Genomic DNA, 16,412 nt, shown 5'->3' on the forward strand with positions numbered 1-16,412 from the left:
GACCATGAGATTTTTCAATCTAATGGTCAATAATTAAAGAAAAACACAATGGGTCATTATAAAGCAGTTTTAGGTCATATTATAAAATTTGGGTTTGAGGTCATGTGAAGATCCTTTTATGTCATCCTCATTATAATGACATAAAAATAAGCTTACGATAACCTAAAAATGACCTATGTATGTTTGGTTTTATATTTTTTTATTAAGAATGGGTTTTACATATGATCAAAACTCCTATATATGTATAAATATATATGGGTTGTTAAACTAGGTTTTGTTTGGCTGCTGTCAAGTTATCGAGTTCGTGTTGCCAATTTTTTCGTTCAAAATCTCCGCCGGTTGACATATAGAAGCTACTAGTATTATGTAATTTTGATTGTCAAAGTCGTTGAAATTTTTGCCGAATATTTTTAATCTGAAAATGATATGTTGAGTGGTTTTTTGGGATCACCTAAAGATTATGACGTATTCGAATAATCGTATAAAACTATGGAACATAGTTGAACTCTTTACTAATAATCAGCATGTAATCACAAATAGATTTCTATTTATTTTAGTAATATTAGTATAGAGTGTGTTTTTAGTTTTTATAAGAACAATAGATCATGTTTCATATCACAAATATACAATTTCTCCAATAGACATATACACACATACATGAAAAAAATTGGATACTACATGAAATCGTTTTACCATGAATATCGAATGTAAGAGTTGGATTCGAATCTTGCTCGTAGTAAGTAAGCAAACTCATTCAAATTTATTTAATAGCTTATCATATACTAGTACCAAAACAACTTCAAACTTTATGTTATTCGACTCGACTCATTCATCATCGCTCTACCCGTTTAAAAACCTCATCAACGAAACAAGCTGGCGATCGCCTTCCGCTATCGCAACCCTTTGTTTCAAGAGCCGGTTCTCCTCTTCCATCTCAGCTTCTCTACTCCGGCTCTCTTGAATTTCCCTTTGCAGCTCGGCTTCATTCACTCGGCTCAGCTCCAGCTCCTGTTGGAGCCGAACATGAGCCGCCTCGAGCTTGGCCAGGGCGTCTCTAGCCCTAGTCCGAGCTCGTTTCCGGTTAAACCAGCTGGCTATTTGCTCCACGTCCAGTCCTGTAGCCGTGGCTAATTCCATCTTCGTCTTTCTAGTTAGGTGGCTGGATGCTGCGAAAGCCGCCTTCAGTGGCTCGATTTGGTGCTTGGCGAAGCGCTTAGCCATCGAGCCAATGCGCTTGTTTTTCATGGTTAGGGTTATATGGTTCGGTGCTTCTTTTATAGAGAGACATTTCAAGATTTGTGTTTCGTCTTCTTATTTAAGTGACAATTACAAAAGTCAAAATGGAGACGTTGTTAACTAGGTTATATGGATCTCTATGTTTATGTATAGGTATTTATGTTGTTAAATTTGTATGTATTTCTCTATGTTTTTGGAGAATGCAAGGTCTTTCTTGTAGGTTTTAGAATTTCCTGAGGTTGTGGCTTTGTCGTTCGATAATGGCAAATCCAATTGGAATCATGGGTCAGAAAATTCCATTAAACTCGGTATTTTGAGATGACGTCGAACCCATGGTCCGGTTCAAACCTTTAAGATTAGGTTTCACTTTCGTTTTTCGTCCTAATGCTTTTGCCTATTTGATATAGATAACGACCTTGTTCAGTATATCCGACCCTACGAGTTATGTTTCTTGAATCATTGTTTGATGTTTGCCTTCGACCTAACCAAAACTTTATAAGGATTAGATAATTTAGCTCGTACGTACAAACAGTCAAAATACACACTTCTTTAGTTCTATGTTCGAATATAAGTGGCTCTATGTCCGTACGTAAAAAGTTACAATTAGAGTTGCGTGCAAGAAAACTGATTAATACTTATGTCTCATAAAAAATAGTCATATTTGCCTATGATACATAATTAATATACAATCAATATAGTAAAGGAGAGAAAGAGAAAGTTTGGTGAAAATATTTCTTTCAAAATAATTTTAATAGACATACTAAAATATATAGAAAAGATTATTTTTTATGAACAAAGAGAATAACAATATAAAAAGAATTGGACAAGAGCCATAATAAATGAATTAAATAACGGGTAATAGAGAAGAAAGATTGATATCAAATAGAGTATTTTTTTTATAAGAAAGAAAGCAATCCCTATTCTGTACTAGCAAAACTTATAAACAAAAAAGAGGTGATCATATATATAGGTGTGAGATTGTGCATATTTTAATAATTAAAAAATTGACGATCTTGTTTCTTAGTTTACTATGATTTGCAAGAAAATTTCTAGGTATCATCATATTATGCTTCTTATCTCTAAATTGTTGGTTCATTCATCAGATATTCAAGCTCCAGTAAATGTTAGCTACTGGAGTTTGTGCTGAGTTAAGGTTCCATTGGCTTTAATATTATAAATAAAGTTTATATTAGGGTCGTGACAAATTAATTACATCTAAACTTCAACCTATGTTCTATCCACATAGCATTAAGTTTGATGAGATCGTAATTGATAAAAAAAAAAATCATGGTAAGGAGTCTGAATCCAACAGAGGGTGGAGAGCTTCAACTACAGAGCTCATGTGTGGATGAGAGGCGGCTTCGTCTCTCAAGCACGAAGCTGCGACTTCAGCCATCTGTGTCAACCACATCACAACAATCCAAACATGAAAGTCTGCTAACATTTAGTAGGAGTATGATTTATTTACACTGTCAACAATAGCCCAACGGCTAGTAAACCTTTCCAATACATTGGGAAATCATTTTACATTAAAGGTACTTTGGTAGTTCCTAGACTAAGACTTTAATGTTTACTAGTACCTAGAACTAGGAGAGTTCCCATAATGTAATCCACCCTATATATGTGGGTACCATGTAAGCTTTACAATCAATCAAAAAAAAATTATACAAACTCTTTCTATACAAAGTCTTTTGCCACCATGTTTTATCTTCTTTATACAACATGAAAAAAGGGGAGTATGAGGGGGGGGAGAGCTTATGGAGTAAATTCCAAAGCCCGGATCCCCCATAGATAAAAGGGATCCAATCCCATGGAAAACCCTACGTAAAGAGAAATACAACAACAAAACACGAGACATAGATTATATGGGGTTTTTGGGCCTCGGATGAAAAAATTTGATGCTTTAAAAGAGGAAACCCTTAAAAGGCCCCCTTAACGGGTAAGGCATCGCCGATGGGGTTTGGCCCAACAAAGGCCCTTTAAAAAACCCCTCCGAGGGCCAACAAGCAACCGGTGGAGCCCCGGCCCATCCACCGGGAACCCAATACCCACCCCCGTTTCCCCAAATTCCCCCCTCAACTCCACCGACAAGAATAAAGCCGAACCAGTAGCGGGGGCCGGCCGTTGTTTTTTCCACCTCCAGGCTTTCCCGAATGGTGGGGGGAAATGAACCCCGGCCCCCACAAAAAAAACCAGGCGGGGGGAACGAGCAACGGCGGTTGAAACCCGGGGCGGGCTCCCATCGCCGACAACTGGGCCCCGGGCTGACCGATGCGGAGGGTAGGGGCGGAAAAGGCCCGGAAAGAACGGAGAAGAAAAGGAAATTGCCCCCGTCTCTTAACTGGGGTTTGGGGTCAAGGTAAAGAAAAGCTGAAAATTCCATTCCGGGGGGGTTGGGGGGAGGGGGTGCGGGGGCGGGGGGGGAGAGGGGGGCCGGAGCATCAAAGGGGGGAAAAAAAGAAAGGGGGAAGGCGGCTGGGGTTTAAAGGGAAAAAAGGGAGAGGGGGAGTTTATATACCCCGGGTTTTTTAAAATTCGCTAAGCCCCCCCCAAATTCCTTAAATCTAAAAACAAACCCACTCAAACACCCCCAAAAAATAAAATTTTAAAAAAACCCCAAAAAAAATTTAAATTTCATTTTTCACCCCAATATACCATGTAAAAATTTTTTCAAAAGCCCCTCCCCTCTCCCCCCAAAATTGGTAAAAAAGGGGAAAAATGGTTTTTTGATTGGGGAGCCTAAGGCCACTCTCTTTTGACCCTTCCGTTTCATCCACTTTTTCCAAAAACCCCAATTAAATCCTATGTAAAAATTGCCCAAGTGGGGACCTACCCCGGAGAGGGACGGGGAAAAATTTTTTCATCGTTTCGATTTCGGAAATCTTTTTGCCCCTACACTTTTATCCCCCTATTTGTTAAAAAAATGTTGACAAAGGAGCTCAATTCAAGTTATTAATGCAACCCCGTTTTTGTATGTTACGGGATATGGGGACGGGGATGATAGGGGCCGTGGCAACGAAGGGGGAAGGGGGTACCCGGGGTAAAATGGCCCAACAAATTTAAAACCCCCCGACTAAGGGGCAAAAAAGACAAAGGCCGGGGGTTTTTTAAATCGGGGTTGGGGAAATCCTTCTATGGATATCTTAAATTAATTTCCCCTAAAATCATTTTTGAATGTGCTTTCCCTTTTTTGTTTTGTAAAACTTTTTTAATTGGGCTAAAAAACCACGTCTTTCCCCAAAAAATTTAAAAAATAATACTCAAAAGTGTTTCCCCGCTTTGCCACGGGATGGGGGGCCCCCGCCCCAATCGGGGGGGCCAAGGTCTTAGATATTTTTTGCTCTTTTTTGGGGATTTTTTTTATGATTTGGGTTTTTTTTTAAAAAATAAGTCAATTTTTTGAAAAATTTTCGCCTCACCGGGTTCAAAATTTACAAAAGAATATCCGATTCTTAGACCCAATAAGGGGGGTGAGTATGTTAACTGGATATGAAAAACTTTTTTTGGAAAAGGGGGCTTTTTTACCAAAAATTTATGTGCCTATACACCAAGATGGGAGCGAACAAAAAAAAAGGTATATCCTTTTAAATTACCCCTTTTTCATGACTCCAAAGTTCCCCATCCCCCGGCCCGGCCCCCTTTCTACCTTCCTACCTTATAACCGCTACCAAAAAGGGGATCCCCTTTAAATTAAAACCCTATTTGACAAAATCAACCATGAAACCCTACAAAAACCGACCCCCCTTACCCCCCGATCCAAAAAACTTTAAAAACGGTTTTTTTTCACATTAAAAAGGACCGGGGCCAAATTTTCCCCCTGTGCTTAAATTTTGTTTCTGGGCCGGGGTCAATTTGAAGGGGTACAACACTCGACCCCTAACCAAACCGACACTACAATGAACCCCTGACTTTTGGAGAATGAAAACCCTTTTTCCCAATTTAGCTTTGGGGGAAATCAACAGGAAAAATAAAACCCCAAAAAGGTTGTAAACCCAAAGAGATCAAATGGGGGAAAACCAAATAGGAGAATCCAACCAAAAGGAATTCCCCCAAAAGAATCATCAACAAAAAACCCCCCCAAGACCCCTGGGGTTCTTGCCCACTCCACCAACCGTCATCCCCCTTTTAAACCCGGGTAAAAAATCAATCTCATACCCTTTCTTTAGATATCACCGATATTAGAACAGGAGAAAAAGGGGGGCGGTGAGACCCCAAAACCGATTTTTCTACCCCCGGCAAGTGGGAATACCTCCCAAAAAGATACCCCCGAAAAGGAAAGGAAAAAGAACAAGGTACTCGGGGGAACATAGCCCAAGGGCACCCCAGAGATGGCCGAGCATTTGAGGCTTTCCCTTTTGAAGAAGAAAAATTCCCCAATCTTTTGAGGGAAACAAAATATAAACAAATTGGGGGAAACTTTTAAGAAAGAGAAAATCATTGATGAAGAATGAAACTTGGGGAAAAAAGCACCTTTCCGAGGGAAGAAAACTGGGTTTTAGGTTGGGGGTTCACCATCAAAAAACGTGGGAAAGGATCAAACGGGGGTCGGCGCGATTGGGGGCCGGAAAAAGTGTATGGAATTGATTATGATGAAACTTTTTTTCCGGTTGCCAACTTTGGCCTTTTCCGGGGCTTTGCTATTCACAAACATGAAATTGGCCGTTTTACCCCTTGACGTTTCAAATGCCTTCCTTCCAAGGGAATTAGAGAAAAAAAAAATTCAATGGGGGGTCCCGGGGGGTTTTATTGGAATTTTGGCCGGGGCAAGTACCAAAAATTAAGGGAAAAAACTTTATGGATAAACAAAACCCCCGGGGTATGGTTTGGAAGATTTTTGTCAAGCAATATCAACCGGGGTTTAAACAAAATCTCTGATCCCGCCTTTTTCCCCGCAGAGAGGGAAAGGGGAAAAGTCTCATCATTTATGTTGGATATGATTATCACGGGATGACCTCGAAGAAATCAAGGTCTAAAATAAACTTGTTAAGGGAAATTTTACATGAAAGATCTTGGGTCCTTAAAAAATTTTGAATAAGTACTTAGATCAAGGCGTGGAATATTTTAAGAAGAAGATGTCCGGATCTATTGGCAAGGACTCCCGGGAAGCCCTTTTAAAATCCCAAAGATACCAAATCATGGGGTTAAAAAATTTTTGAGGAACGAAATTCACAGAAACGGGGGAGAATATGGAAAATTAGTGGGGGAAAATTGATCTTATATGTGGGTACCATGTAAGCTTTACAATCAATCAAAAAAAAATTATACAAACTCTTTCTATACAAAGTCTTTTGCCACCATGTTTTATCTTCTTTATGTCGCCTCTCTCGATTACCATCTCTAAGATACACTACTGATATAGTAATAGTATAGTAGTATACCTTTGCAACTGCCATTTGAGGGTAGTCTCCTTGCATCCTAGCATCAACACAATCTCTCATCTTGTATTCTCAAAGCTTCGTTTTCGCCTATTTTAACATAGAAAAAACATTCAAATTTATGCCCTTATGATCCCCACCGACATCTTTGTAATTATTACTATTTGCTCCATAATCTATGACTACAAAAAATTACCACTCCATATTGAATGTGTCGAACACAAGGTTGCATATGACATACGTATAGAAGCGTGTGGATGGCGCATGAATGCTTGTGAAGTGGTTGTGATTCACAATCACATCATTTTTTGTAATGCACCTATTCAAAGGCACTTCAACCTTTGTAGTAGTAATAGCCAAAACAAATAATGATGTAGTTAAACCTCACATGTAGTTGTAGTACTACTTGTTTCGCCAATCAATTCGTGGCATAAATAAGAAAGCTAATTAATGCCACGTCACCTAAGTAACACGCATATCTATATAGATGTCAAATTAAATTATATTGGGGCCTACGAAAATAATTTATTCTAATAATTTAGAGCGCACTTCTTTTTTCCCTATAGATAGTTATATGATGCACCTTGACAATTGTTCACCATTATGGAATTATATGCTGCAATGTCGATTCATAAAGTATTTTATACTTTCATAAAGTACTCGATTTCACATTTATCAATTTCATTTTTACACATAACTTAAAAGTTTAAAACTTATGCTTATAAATATACAATTTTAAATTATGTTACATTTTCCCATAATTGTTAATAATGTCAAATTAACATTGAAGTTTGCAACTTAGGTAAAATGTAGTTGTAGGAGTAATTAGTTTTGGAACTTTGTTTTACTAGGAAGAATATAACGATAGGATGTTGTTACTATAAATAGTAGGTTCTGGCATCCGCGCAAAAATCTGCAATCACTAAAAAATTCAGCGCGTTTTTTCTTCATTCCTTCAATCACAGATTCAGCAAGCTCAGTAGAGCAAGAAACCCGGGAAAAATGGGGTCTCTTTCTCTCTCTTTCACCGACCCCCAACCTCAAGAAATGAACATATCTTCCCAGAAATTAGACAAAACCCATTTGCTCAATCTCTTCAAATGCCAGCAAAATTACCTCAACCATTTCTTCCACAATCTCGACATCTCCCAAACCCTAGCCTTCACCGAGGCTCTATTGAAGGCCCAGGGCACCATCTTCTTCTCCGGCGTCGGCAAATCGGGCTTCGTCGCGCAGAAGATCTCGCAGACGCTGGTCTCGCTCGGCATCAAATCGGGCTTCCTGTCGCCCGTCGACGCGCTGCACGGCGACATCGGCATTCTGTCGGCGGAGGATCTGCTGGTGCTGTTCAGCAAGAGCGGGAATTCGGAGGAGCTGCTCAAGCTGGCGCCCTGCGCGAGGGCTAAAGGGGTTTATTTGGTGTCGGTGACGTCGGTGGCGCCGAATGGGCTGACGCGGATGTGCGATTTGAACGTGCATTTGCCGCTGGAGAGGGAATTGTGCCCCTTCGATCTGGCGCCGGTGACGTCGACGGCGATCCAGATGGTTTTTGGGGATACGGTGGCGATCGCGCTTATGGGGGCGAGGAATTTGAGCAAGGAGGAGTACGCGTCGAATCATCCTGCTGGGAGGATTGGGAAGTGCTTGATTTTTAAGGTGAATTTTGGGGATTTTTTTATCTACTGTACTTGATTTTTATTTTTATTTTTGTGTGTGTGTGTGTGTGTGAATTTGTGATGTGGATTTGGAGGGAACATTGAAGGATTTAGGGTTTTGAAGCTTGATATGAATGTGGTGAAAGATGTTGAATTGAAATGAAGTTTTCAAGTAATAATGTAGCTTTAATGGCTGCGGTTTCTTATTTTAGGGGTTGGTGTGGTAAGAACTAGATTGTTTAGAAAATTGAGATGAGTTGTGTAAGTTGTATCTGAAGGTTGGTGGGATCTGTTTCTTGGAGTATGATTTTTCATGAAAACCGGTGGAAGAAGATTCATTTTTGGTGGATCTTTTATCCGTGTCTCTGTTTTTTCTGTTGCATTCTTAGATTGCATTGCCTCTCCTTTGAAATTATGTGCAATGGTGAATTTCCCGTATTATATCGATTCGTTGTGAATGAGTCCCATGTTGGTTGTAGGTGAAGGATGTTATGAAGAAGAAAGATGAGCTTCCAGTGTGCAGGGAGCAAGATCTGATCATGGATCTGCTCGTAGAGCTGACCAGTAAAGGTTGCGGATGCCTTCTTGTGATAAACGACGATTACCATCTGCTTGGTACTTTCACGGATGGTGACTTGCGACGCACATTGAAAGCCAGTGGCGAGGGGATCTTCAAGCTCACTGTGGGAGAGATGTGTAACAGGTGCGTTTACTCTCCCGATTTCATTGTTCTGGCTCATGATTGTATGCCTTTTAGTTGCTGTGTTTGCAAGTAAAACATCTTTTCTTGGAAAATGTCATCAAGACTAAATGCATTTGAGAATCCAAAAGTTTCCTATGGTTGCTATGGAGTTATACAAAGATTCTTTAACTTTTTAGTCGGCACAAATACTAACTTACCCCGCCCCGTACTCAACTTAGATTCTCATTTTTGTGAGTAAGCCACTTAGAACCACCTTCCATAATGCTTATACATTAGTATGTTTTCTTGTGATCTGGCGAAAACTTTATTTATGTATTTCTGAAGGAAATTTGCGGTTTCTTGTAATAAAATCTAGGTTTTGGTTTGTGAGGCTGATGTTACTCTTATGAAAACTAAACAATTGGTGAAACAATTATATGAGCTATGCCCTAATTAATTTACAGCCTATTTTGCATCATGGTGCTCTGTTTCTGATCATATTTTCTTCCTTGACCATTTGTTGGATGAATTAAAAAGGCGAAGGGTGTGGCTCGGTAATAGGCCTGAGAAGGAGGGGGGGGGGAGGCAGGGTAGTGCTGCTATTGGTTTTATTGCCATTTCTGGCTCTTAGGCATTGTTTAACGGAGACCAGATTTTATAGGAACATGTTTCTAGTTCACAGAGCCGAACATACTGACATGGCAAGGGCATGTTGAAGCATAGAAACTGGCTCTAACATCTTCCACCCTTCCTCATACTTTTAACTCTATATGTAAGATAGTTTGGTTTATCAGCTACTACGTGCTGATCATCTAGTGATCTATTCTCGAGACCATATGCATTTGCTTCTTGATTTTCAATAGAGAAAGTTCAACAACTCTTTATCTGTTTATTCCAGGAACCCGAGGACCATTGGCCCCGAAGCCATGGCTGTTGAGGCAATGCAGAAGATGGAGTCTCCTCCGTCACCAGTGCAGTTCTTGCCCGTCATTAATGATGAAAACGTCGTGATTGGTATCGTCACGTTGCATGGGTTGGTCTCTGCTGGCCTGTGATTGCAGTCAGACATCATCCCTCAATTCCGCCATTTATTACTTCCTATCACATTTAATATTCTTTGTATTCTTTCCCAATCCCGTGATCGAGTTGCCCTACCGTCTCTGCAAATTCGATTTCTTGAATGCTTTTAAGATGCCCATCCATCAAAGACGAAGAAGAGGGCGTGACGGTGACAGCAGCGGTCCTAGTTGAAGCCTTGACGCTTGAGATTGTGTTGAAATTAAAATGCTGTGTGATGTTTAGATATTGGCTAGTGTTGTAATGTTAATGTATGTCATTTTCTCTAGTGTTAGTAAAATAGCAAAAGGGTTTTGGAAAATGATGTAGTTCAATGAATTCTTTTGTGCTTATAATTCAGCCAAATTATTCCATTTTACAATTGGCATTTACTTATTATTTGTTGGTGAAATATAATTTGCTTGATATGGAGTAATGTTTTTTCAAGTTGTAATTATTTTTAACTTTGGTAACTTAACCCCCAACTCACGATGGTAGCTTAACCGCCTTAAAACATTGTATTTTATACTTAAATGATTTTTAATTTAATGAATGTCCTAACTCCTAATAGTATGGAATAATATTTTTCCCAATTTGTAAATATTCTTTGATAATTTTACTCAATAACTCGATTTATAAAAATTTGTGCTTCATTGACCATTAAGTTTTTTACGTACATTTTATTTATTTACTGGTAATATTGATACTAATATTATGAGATGACCAAGTCAATTTCAATTCATAAAATGTTTATATTTTAGTTAGCTAAAGCCTAAATAGGTGGAATATTTTAGCTATAAGTTTTATGAGTAAATCTTAGTGAAAAAAAATAAAAATAATGTATTAAACAAAAAATTTACTAGTATTATTTCCTCCGCAGAGTGGTGTTGCTGTAAGCGCCGCCGTCGACCACCCATGTATCCGCCGTCGACTACCACAGCGCCACCGCTCTCTTCGGTGAACCCCGCCCTCCCAACCCACTTCTCCCACCAATACCACACACTTATCTCCCAACGTCACACTTTTCCAGTGAGTACTTCTAAACACCATCACTCAATCACTAGCGCACAATTACAATTAATATGGCATTAATTAAGATAATTTCTCAATCTCGCAGCTGATTTTCAACCCCAAAAAGAATCCTTTGAATCGTGGCCTGCAATTGAGGCTCGTGTTAGGGCCCGCTTTTGCTTCAATTTCGGGATATCCATATGGTGAGTACCACAATGCTGCTGATTTCATGGTTTTAGGTTTTCGGATTTCAATTTATTACTGTTTGTTTTCTTCTTCCCAGAGGATAGTGAAAGCAGCGCCTATGATCCAGAGCTCCGGAGAGTGCTTGAGCTCGCGTCTGATTCTGAATTATATGAACTCGAGAGGATTTTATTTGGGCGAAGGTATTTTTCTCTTTTCATTCACCTATTAGCTGCTTGATGAAATGCTTGTAGCTGCAGAAATGTTATGCAATTTAGTGATTTGGCTGGAGTTAGATTGATTTCTTATAATCTGCCTTTATATGTTCATCATTTCAGTTTCTTCAGTCCACTGTTGAAGTCAGTTTTGAAAAGGGATGAAATTGACCATTTTATGACCGGAGAAGATCCGGATGAGAGGGAAGATTATATCTCTATGCTTGAATCTCGATTTTTCTTTCTCGCTGCTGATGCACGGTCAACACTGAGGTTATCATATGCATAGCTATTAATGCTCATCCTTTTAGCTAGAATTTATTAGAGACAGCAAGCATTGTCTCAATTAAACGCAGAATTGTAGATTTGTCGAAATAGCCTCAAATTTTCAAGGTTTGAATCTTGTTCGTAGCAGGGGCTGGAGGCCCTCGTATAGAAGTGTATTGCTTGGAGTAAGGAAAAAGTTAAAAGTTCCTTGTTCAGCTAAATTATCGGCTGAAGATCTAGAAGTCGAGATTTTCCTTCATCTCTTACATGAATATTCAAGGTGATTATAAAATTGTATTATACTTTATTACTTTTACTTCAAGAGCAAAGACGATCAATTTGTTTAGTTGCATAACTGCATTAGGATTGACTTTTTGACAATTTTGGTTTGTATCATTGCTTTGGCGGTCCTAACACTTCATCTCTCCATATAAGTGTTCTTGTTTTCAGAAAAAGATTAATTGGCAGTCAAATATTTATTATTTCCTGTTTCAGCTTTCTAAATTTATACACACACACACTCAAAGCGATAGCTTCCAGATTGTGGCTATTTATGTTCAGTCTCCGGAGAAAAAAAGTATTTGCATGATTTTAAAACCTGTTGTGTAGTTGGAGTTGTTAAGTCTCTTCCTCGTTTACCTTGAAACTAACTTCATTTACTTGTTTTTACTCTCCATAGTAAAGAACAAGAAAGCTTTTCAAGCTCAAAAGTAAGCTCAAAAAATGATGGGCCTAACTCTCTCGAGCAAGGACTCAGCAGCTGGAAGGTGCAGAAACTTGCAGCTCTTGGGATTGGAGCAACAGATATCCGCTCAATTATATTAAAGGTATGATGGTTGCTGTCACTCTTTGCCTGACTTCGTTTCTGTTTGCTACTTTGGTTCACCTGTACTGTTTCTTCTTAGGGTGGTGGGATGCTTACATTGGAGAAACTGTTGGAATTGGTAAGGAATTGTCCGTCTTTTTATTTAATATGTGTTCTTGTTGTAATTCTGACGCGGTATCCAATTGTTTGTAGTTGGGAGGGAAAGTTTCGGTGGAAGCTGCCAAATATACGATGAAGAAAGAATTAATCAGAAAGGTCCTCGATGAGAGTCTTTTTATCCAAATTAACATGTTGAGAGGCTAGAACACAAACTTATCCGAACGTGGCTTTCTAAATTCATTGGATTTGGTTTGCAGGGCGGGCAGTTGGCAGCTATCAACTTGGAAACTGGAGTGGCCTTTCTTGCTGCTAGACAGGTGACATATTTTGCTCATTTGAATTATTAATGGAAAGCTGACTTTGCTTCAAAACTAAATTTTAACGTGTTCATTTCGTTCATGTTAGTAGTTACTTTTATATGGTTCGTGAATTTGTTTGATTGTCATAAAAAAAGTATTCTTCGCCTTAAACATACTTGTCACTTGTCAGGGTCTAAAAGCTGCTGCGGCTCGGTATTTGGGGCTCAGGAGTATAACACAGTTATTTGGCCCACTGTAAGGACTCTACTTTACTCAACTTTTACTTTAGGTCATGGAGTCCGGGCTTGCCTCACGCTTACAATATCCATTTATCTTCATTTGAACTCTTTATTATTACCTCTCCACATCTCAGAGTCATGACTTCTTTGATCTTCATTGATTCGACATCAACCTAAAACATGGTACTACTAGTTATGAAAGAAGCAGGGTCTGGCTTTATTTTACTGAGGCTCAACGGGATAAAAGTTCGTGTTATTTGATACGAGGAACATGGATATTAATATGACTTGTAACCTATCTTTAGATTCACTGATCCCGGGATCAGTCCATATACATGCCAAATCCTTGACCAATTTTGTTTTCGAAACTTGACCCTTATGGCGATTTACTATACTCACACGTGATATTCATGTCAAGTCGGCATCTAATTTCTGCTTGGGCTTCAATCTGTATTGTGTTCACCAATTATGTTCCTATTTCATGTAGCATGTGGGGTACCTTGTTGGCGGATGTTTTCATTCAAATGCTCGGAACTGATTATGCACGGATCTTGCGAGCCATATACGCAATAGCTCAGGTAATCCATGAAAGTCGTACTTTTATGAATTGCTGAAAATAGTTACACACATAGACTACTCTTCCCTAATTCAAAGTATATCTCTTTCAACTCTTTGCCTTCAGATTCGGGTATATCGCTCTGCACACGACAAAAGCTAAACTGCCTCGACATCTTGGAGCTTAAGCTTCTTCAGATCCAAATTACTCTTTTAGATGGGAAAATATGTTTTACTTTTATTCCAATATCTCTCTGATTGTACATAAACTGTGGTAGGGAAAAGTATTTGTGTATAGGAAATTTTTATTCATGTGGCATTATGCTTAAGTTACAGAAAATTCAAGTTTCATTAAATTTCTCCATCCCAAAGCTCTTCAACTGAGTTGTAATCTCCATGATCTTGAACAACAAATATATCTCCTGAGAATCCTTTTGCTTGTGGAATCTTTTGAATCTTACAGATCTCTTCATCACTTAGTTGCCAATTGAAAACCTCAAGATTTTGCTTCATCCTCTCCTTGTTGAAGCTCTTAGCTATGGGAGTTGCACCCTCTTCAACTATCCATCGTAATGCCACCTTCAGCATTCAATTCGAGATTTACTAAGTCAGTCATGTATTACAAAACGCTCAAACCAAAAAGATGATGAATTACTAAGTAGTAGTATAGAATATAAACAACCAAATAGTAATGAAAGTGAAAACTTTTTATATGGGCTATTCTGACAAAAGCTCCTAAAAAAAATCAATCGACACGATCCCGACTATGTACCTGTGCTATGGACTTGTTTCTGGAAGCTGCGATTTCTTTGAGGATCGGACTTTCCATAACAGCGAGGCTTCCCCAAAACGCACCGTTTGCTCCTAAAGGAGACCATGCCGAGACATGGATATTCTTCTCTTTGCAAAATTGAATCAATTTTCGTTGCTGCCATGCTACGTTCATCTCCACCTAATTAATTCAACAACAAGAAACTTGGTCTAATTTTTTTAAATTGAAAATAACTATATAAAAATTATTGTTCGATCTGACAAAACGATTGTGCTTGTGAGTAAAAATGATAGTCTGATCCGACAAACCTGATTGACCGATGGTCGAACGGTGGCAAATTCCAAGATTTTAGAGAGCTTAGCAGAGCTGAAGTTGCTGACACCAATAGACTTAGCCAATCCCAACTTATAGCACTCTTCCATGGCTTCCCAAACCCCTTTCACATCAAAATGAAGCAAGTCTTCTGCTCTCAGATTGTACACGTCACCAGATTTCTTGATTCTTAGTGGCCAGTGTATAAGGTAGAGATCCACGTAATCAAACTTTAACTTGCTGCAAATCAAGTAGTAGTACAAAATTATCATTAAATTGTACTCATAATTTTCAGTTTATGTCTAATGCTTGTGTGAAATGTTGTGATTTTGAGCTTAATTAATCATTAAATCATGAATCAAGATTAGTAAATTGGATTGTGAACAATCTAGTCTGAAACGGTTTTACATTTTTTATGAACAAGTGAATTTAATTTGATAATATTATTATTTCAACCATTCATATATAAAATGTTCTTACTATTATGACTTATGAGCCTGAACTAGTGTATTTTTTCATAATTATCCACATATTATAATAAGAAATTCAGTCGATTCTTAGATTCAACTACGAACATGTCTACTCTGATTTTTATTCCTTTTAGACATCTCAAATTAAATGAGTCCCTATTTTGACAAAAATCAATTTTTGAATCTTTTTTTTACATATTTCCTTTTTTAATTATTTACTTTAATCACTCTTGTACTTATATCACTAAATATTATTTTTATAAATTTTTGTGTCGAAAAGAAATGTCTTCACTAATTTGGAGTTGCATTTATTCATTTTTATTTATTTAATTACTACTTTTATAGTACTAGTAATATTTTCTACAAATTAAAATTATAACGATCTTAAGAATAATGAAATGATTTAGTTAGATCCTAGATATATTAGCAACAGTCCAAAAATAAATCGATATTAATTTCCTAAAACAGAATAAATAAATGACAAAAAATAAAAGAATAAAGAAAAAGAGAATATAAATTTTAATTAATTATATACTACTATTGCATACGTACCTAAGAGTTTCCTTGAGGGCAGGAAGCACTTGATCACGATGATTGTCGTTAACATTCAATTTAGACGTAACAAACACTTCGCCGCGGCTCTTGATGAGGCCGCGCTCCACGGCCTCCGCCACCGCCCGCCCGATCGCTTCCTCCTGGCCGTACATGGCCGCGGTGTCAATGTGGCGGTAACCGGCCGCGATGGCGTCGACTAGGATGGCGGTGAGCTCGTCCAAAGTCGGCGCCGGAAGTGCGGCCGTTCCGAACCCGAGCGCCGGCATCTTATGGCCGGAATTCAACAATATTTCACCAACAACCATCTTTTTTTAATTAATTAGCTATTGCTCAAAATTAATTGGCAAGATTTTTGTAGCATGCAAAATTATGAACTATACTGAAAATACCAATTTGGTGGATGAACATTGATATCTATAGGTGCGTTATTTATATATGTGGCTCGCGATTTTCAGAAGCACGCAAATTTGAATTCCGAATTGCATTAGCACGTCCAATTTGAATAATGTGTGTGAATAAGATTAATACTAATACAATATAAGAGTATAAAGTTACAAGTAATAATTATAAATGTCAAATTGAGTTTTGATCTACGATTTCAGCCG

The 16,412-nt window shown here is 38.4% G+C and overlaps 4 protein-coding genes across 4 annotated transcripts; 2 read left to right on the forward strand and 2 right to left on the reverse strand.

Moving 5' to 3' along the window:
• Positions 1-840: 840 nt before the first annotated feature.
• On the reverse strand, positions 841-1,245 carry LOC125192888 (homeobox-leucine zipper protein ATHB-23-like). Its single transcript, XM_048090561.1, has one exon. It carries the CDS (start codon positions 1,243-1,245, stop codon positions 841-843), a length of 405 nt encoding a protein of 134 aa, XP_047946518.1.
• Positions 1,246-7,513: 6,268 nt separating this feature from the next.
• Positions 7,514-10,383, forward strand: LOC125201893 (probable arabinose 5-phosphate isomerase). The gene is made up of 3 exons (XM_048100184.1): positions 7,514-8,267; positions 8,746-8,969; positions 9,847-10,383. Exons 1-3 carry the CDS (start codon positions 7,614-7,616, stop codon positions 10,001-10,003), a joined length of 1,035 nt encoding a protein of 344 aa, XP_047956141.1. The 5' UTR covers positions 7,514-7,613; the 3' UTR covers positions 10,004-10,383.
• Positions 10,384-10,871: 488 nt separating this feature from the next.
• LOC125211029 lies at positions 10,872-14,144 on the forward strand. Its single transcript, XM_048110705.1, has 12 exons — positions 10,872-11,033; positions 11,122-11,218; positions 11,299-11,401; positions 11,537-11,686; positions 11,829-11,960; positions 12,360-12,507; positions 12,586-12,624; positions 12,699-12,761; positions 12,863-12,922; positions 13,095-13,159; positions 13,631-13,721; positions 13,826-14,144. The coding sequence occupies exons 1-12, from the start codon at positions 10,920-10,922 to the stop codon at positions 13,859-13,861; spliced, it is 1,098 nt and encodes a 365-aa protein (XP_047966662.1). The 5' UTR covers positions 10,872-10,919; the 3' UTR covers positions 13,862-14,144.
• LOC125211037 (methylecgonone reductase-like) lies at positions 14,050-16,138 on the reverse strand. Its single transcript, XM_048110718.1, has 4 exons — positions 15,805-16,138; positions 14,779-15,022; positions 14,471-14,650; positions 14,050-14,277 (listed from the first exon to the last, which is right to left on the reverse strand). The coding sequence occupies exons 1-4, from the start codon at positions 16,110-16,112 to the stop codon at positions 14,050-14,052; spliced, it is 960 nt and encodes a 319-aa protein (XP_047966675.1). The 5' UTR covers positions 16,113-16,138.
• Between the last annotated feature and the right edge of the window lie 274 nt (positions 16,139-16,412).

This window comes from Salvia hispanica, chromosome 1, assembly GCF_023119035.1.
Source record: "Salvia hispanica cultivar TCC Black 2014 chromosome 1, UniMelb_Shisp_WGS_1.0, whole genome shotgun sequence".
Taxonomy (NCBI): Eukaryota; Viridiplantae; Streptophyta; class Magnoliopsida; order Lamiales; family Lamiaceae; genus Salvia; species Salvia hispanica.